This window comes from Plasmodium relictum (assembly GCF_900005765.1).
Source record: "Plasmodium relictum strain SGS1 genome assembly, contig: PRELSG_00_v1_435, whole genome shotgun sequence".
Lineage (NCBI taxonomy): Eukaryota > Apicomplexa > Aconoidasida > Haemosporida > Plasmodiidae > Plasmodium > Plasmodium relictum.
The window spans coordinates 6,671-12,018 of record NW_021628671.1 but is presented as its reverse complement, the minus strand read 5'-3'; the positions used below and the strand labels follow the sequence as shown (position 1 = coordinate 12,018).

Below are 5,348 nucleotides of genomic sequence, written 5' to 3'. Positions count from 1 at the left end.
TATATTTTTATATATTTTAACTTAATTTTTCATTTTAGCTAAAAGTTTTATGTATATGTAATATGTTTTATTTTTAGTAACTATTCAACTTCTTATACTGGAACAGAGTCCTCTAGTATAAGTTTAATGGGCACAAAACATGTAGAGTATGAAGATTCTGTTGAAATACAAAAAATTTTAAATGAATTACTAAGTACATTACCAGATTCACAAGCACAACCTGTCAATTTGCCTCTTGAGCCGTATATATTTTTATATATTTTAACTTAATTTTTCATTTTAGCTAAAAGTTTTATGTATATGTAATATGTTTTATTTTTAGTAACTATTCAACTGTTTATACTGGAACAGAGTCCTCTGGAATAAATTTAATGGGCACAAAAAATGTAGAGTATGAAGATTCTGTTGAAATACGAAAAATTTTAAATGAATTACTAAGTACATTACCAGATTCACAAGCACAACCTGTCGATTTATCTCTTGAACCGTATATATTTTTATATATTTTAACTTAATTTTTCATTTTAGCTAAAAGTTTTATGTATATGTAATATGTCTTATTTTTAGTAACTATTCAACTGCTTATACTGGAACAGAGTCCTCTGGAATAAATTTAATGGGAAGAAAAAATGTAGAGCATGAGGATTCTGTTGAAATACGAAAAATTTTAAATGAATTACTAAGTACATTACCAGATTCACAAGCACAACCTGTCGATTTATCTCTTGAACCGTATATATTTTTATATATTTTAACTTAATTTTTCATTTTAGCTAAAAGTTTTATGTATATGTAATATGTTTTATTTTTAGTTCTAGTATGGATATTAGTAGTGATAATACACAGTCATGCAAAAAAAAAGGAAAGAGAAATTACGAAGATACTGATGGTTTAGGTAATCAGGATAGTGGAAATTATGTATACATTAGTCCAAAAAAAAAATATAATTATAATGAAAATGGTAAAAATCTTGTTTATTCTCTTTTAAATGTTTTCGATATTGAAATTAAGTTCATATCACAAAATGTAGTTCCAAATTTACAAAAATTAAGATATATATTAAACGATGACAAAAGAAATACACATGATGATTTAGAAAAAAAATTTAACACAAGTATTTTGTCATTAAGACACATTATAAGTGAGGAAATACAAAAAATTAATCATTCTGATCTAACAGCAATAAAAGATTATTATGATAAAAATATAGAAGGAAACCAATCTGTAAAAAACATTAATAATTTTATTTTTTCATTTAGACATACAATGAATGATAGATTTAATAAAAAAGAGGAAATGTATGAAAAAGTAGATCACTTTTTAAAAATTCTTCATGATTCAATCTATGAACATAAATTTCTGAGGAACTTATATTGCATTAAATCAATTATTATAAACAATTCCATACATAGTAAATTATTTTCTGCTCCATTTATTCATTCAGTTAAAACCTTCAAAAATATTTTTGAATTATTTAAATTAATGGATGAATTAATAAAAATTGTAGAAAAATCAATTAAAAATGGATTTTTATTAAAAAAACATAATTATTTTGTTGCGGTTCAAAAAATGATATGTGATATTTGTGCACCGATAACTACAAATATTAGAAATGATTTGACTAGGCTTGATGATATTTTGAAAATATTAAATTTATCATATGAAAACTACAGTATAATAATACAAACTATTTTTCATTTTTTTAAAGAAGAAAACGTAAAAAATAAAAAAAAATTAAGACATGACATAAATAAACTTTATAGAAAAAATTCTTTTAGAGCTATTTGTGATTTTTTATCAGGGGAAGAAAAGTGCATTTTATGGTGCTATAATAAAGCATCTGAAATTTTTAATTTAAATTTAAATGAAAAAAATAAGGAAGAAATGTCTTTCAATGACTTAGTAAATAATGAAAATGCTATAAATAATTTGTCTTCTCTCCATGAAATCCTTATGAGATTAATTGGAGCTTTATTTATTAAGAAACAGTTAATGATTATTTCGGAAATACGTAAATCATTATTAAATATGAATTCATCGAAAAAAAGGAAACATATTTCACATAAAACAATGCAAATTAAAACAAGAGAACATCAATCAAATTTACTTTCTCAAATAGAAAGTGAAAGATGTAGAATGGAAAAAGTTAAGTTCAGTATAAGAAATTTGTATTTATTTGTTAATGTAAAAAAAGATATAGAAATTATTAAAGTATCAAATGATTTAGAAAATGAAATGAAAGAAATTGTATCAATTTTACGTTTCCTTCATCTTATAACATGCAAAGATGATAGAACTAAATTAAATTTTAAAAAAAAGGATAATACGGAAAATGTTTTGCTTGCACTATATTATGCCTACAAAAGGCTTATAGAGTTTACTGAAAATGAAACATAATAAAATAAATATTTAAAAAAAATTGATTTTTTAGTGAATTTATAAATAAAAACAATTTTTACATGTATGATTTATTAATTGGATGTTTTAATGCCTTTAAAGTATTATGTACAATCGAATTAATAAAGAGCATGTAGAGAAATCTCTACTAAGTTTATGTATTATAAAATGATTTTTTAGATATAATTAAGTACTATTTAAATAATTATCACTATAATATAAAATAAATAAATCTCTTTTATTTGTTTCAAAAACTGACTTTTTAGTCTTTATTATAAATATTTTTACTTATGTTATAAGTCATCCATGCACTAATGCTAGTAATTTATTAATTGCCCGCTTAATGACTTTGCTAGAGTATTAAACAAACAAATTAATAAAGAACATTTATAACTGAGTTAAATTTTATTGTCTCTTTAATAGACTTATTAATTGTTATAAATGAGTTTTTATTTACAAAGAATTACTTATTCTTTTAATTAAAAACATACAAACTATAACAATTAATAAAGTCGAAACTTTATTTTATTCAATGTTATTTCAAAATATACATTGAATAATACATAAACATAATTTTTTTATCTCTTAAGTTTTAACAAGTAAGCATTAATTCTTATTTAATTTTTAAAACACAAAAGTGAAAAAACACAACGAAAAAAAATATTTTAATTTATATTTTTTTTTTTAATTACAAAGATGTATATATTAATAATTAAACAAACAAAAAAAAAATAACTTTATTTATTTTTTTTTTTATTAACTAGCATCAGTGCATGGCTAACTTGTACGTACACAAGTAGTAAACTAGCTTAGTGTACTACAAAAGGTTAATAACTAATTTTATTAACCACATATATAACATTTAATTTGATAAAGCAATTTTGTATTACCTAGCACACATATATTTACTTTGATAAATGTATTCTTTTTCTTTGTAAATAAGTTCTTTTAACTTAAAAAAGTACAAAATAATTAAGTTTAAAGAAATAACAAAGTTAAATTTTAAGTTATTTTATTGTTATTTCATAATATAAATTTGAATATAACAAAAATTAACACACACATGATACTTTTTATTCATTAAAAGAAGTAAAAAGTCTTCTTATTACTTTTCATACATTAATTTTTGTATTTTTTAGTTAAGATTAATTATTTAATTATTTAATCAAAAAAAAAATAGTTAAATTTTTTTTTTTTTTTTAACTAGTATCATCACATGACTAATCTATATTTTCCTAACTAGTAAGATAACTTTATACATTATAAAAGGTTGGTAACATCTTTTATTAATAAGCATAGAAGAACATAGTTATTGATAAGTGGATTTGTAACATTAATACATTATTTCTTCATCATAAAAAATTGATATTATTTTATTAGAATAAGGATTAGGAGGTGTCATTTTAGTCAGTATAACTGTATTTATTTTAGACCACTTCAACAATGCTTTTACATCTTCAAATTCTTTGATTCAATCAAAATAATACTCTAATGATAGCCCACTAAATTTTGATAATCCTTTAGGTATACTTAAATATATTGCCCTCCTTCATGTTCATAAACTTGTAAGATCCATCTAAATTAAGTAATTTGTTAAAGAGTTTAAAATTTATCTATTCTATGTCTTTACCAATTATGGTACAGTGATAATCCAATGGGATTTTATATAGCGCCAGTTTCTATTTTTTGCCATTGTGTCCGACTAACTTGTTAACTTTCTGTTCAGTGTTTTTGCTAGAATATTGAACAGAAAAATTAATAATGAGGATGTAGAGATGTTCTATTAATTTTAATAATTTTAAAAACATACTTATGCTATGATCAATGAATAAATTCATCGCCCTTAGTTAATATACAGTTTAAGGTTTGTTTTAATAAAACTTATATATATATACATTCGTGGTTAGTTTAATAATACTAAACAATTATTAAAACCTAAATTTTTATATCTTATCTAGGGGTAAATTGCATGCAAAAAGTTAAATTACTAAAACTTTGACCAACTTAATGTGCCTAATAAAAGTTTTTTTTTTGGCATATCTCGGTTATAATTATATTATGCCTTTTTATAAAAAAAAAAAATATATATATATATTTTTTTTAATGATAAAAAATTTTTTTTTTGAGAGAAAAATGAAGAGAAAAGGATAATAAATGGATCGCTTTTATTTTTATTTAACTTTTATAGACTTTAATTTAAGGTGATTTAATTAATTTTATGTTTTATAGAATCTATCATACAAATTTATAAAGGAGTCCTAAAAATTTGCTCTTTATTAATTTGGATGTTCATTACTTTTATTCAAATCACTGAATATCCAATTATTAAATCACCCTACTAATATGTAGTTTTTACACATATAGTTTATATAAAAGAGCAATTATTGTTCTAGATATACTTATTTATTTTAGTAAAAATAAACTTTTATTTTCAATTTTAATTTAAATCCTAGTTAAAAATGTTGATTATATATAAAATAATTAATTAAAACAAATAAGCAAATTCAAATTATAGTTATTAACAGTTTTTCAAAAACATGAAAAAATTAAATACTAATAAAAAAAATGCTTTTTGTTTCTCTTTTAAACTTCTAATTCAATTTTTTTTCGTTCAAAATTAATTTGATTTTAAAAAAAATTTTTTGTTACCTAAAAATTTCTCAAATTTACTATAAAACAATAAAACTAAAAATTATAATGATATATTTAATAAGAAAAACCTACAAAAATAAGAAGAAATATTTTTTTTATTTTTAAACTAGAGAACTTAAATGATTAACTTTCTATTTTCCATATAAGTTAATAATTATTATTTCATAAAAGGTTAATGATATCTTTTATTAACAAGTACTAGAATGTTATTTGATAGTTAATAAATAATTTTGTAAAAAAAAAGTAATTAATAGAATATTCTCTCTTTCTACATACAAAATCTTCAAAAATTAAATACA

General features: G+C 20.7%; 1 protein-coding gene across 1 annotated transcript; it reads left to right on the top strand.

Moving 5' to 3' along the window:
• Window positions 1-126: 126 nt before the first annotated feature.
• Window positions 127-2,397, top strand: PRELSG_0029500 (fam-j protein; the record flags this gene model as incomplete). The annotated part of the gene is made up of 4 exons (XM_028676023.1): window positions 127-242; window positions 323-487; window positions 568-732; window positions 813-2,397. 4 exons carry the CDS (start codon window positions 127-129, stop codon window positions 2,395-2,397), a joined length of 2,031 nt encoding a protein of 676 aa, XP_028531194.1.
• Window positions 2,398-5,348: the final 2,951 nt, after the last annotated feature.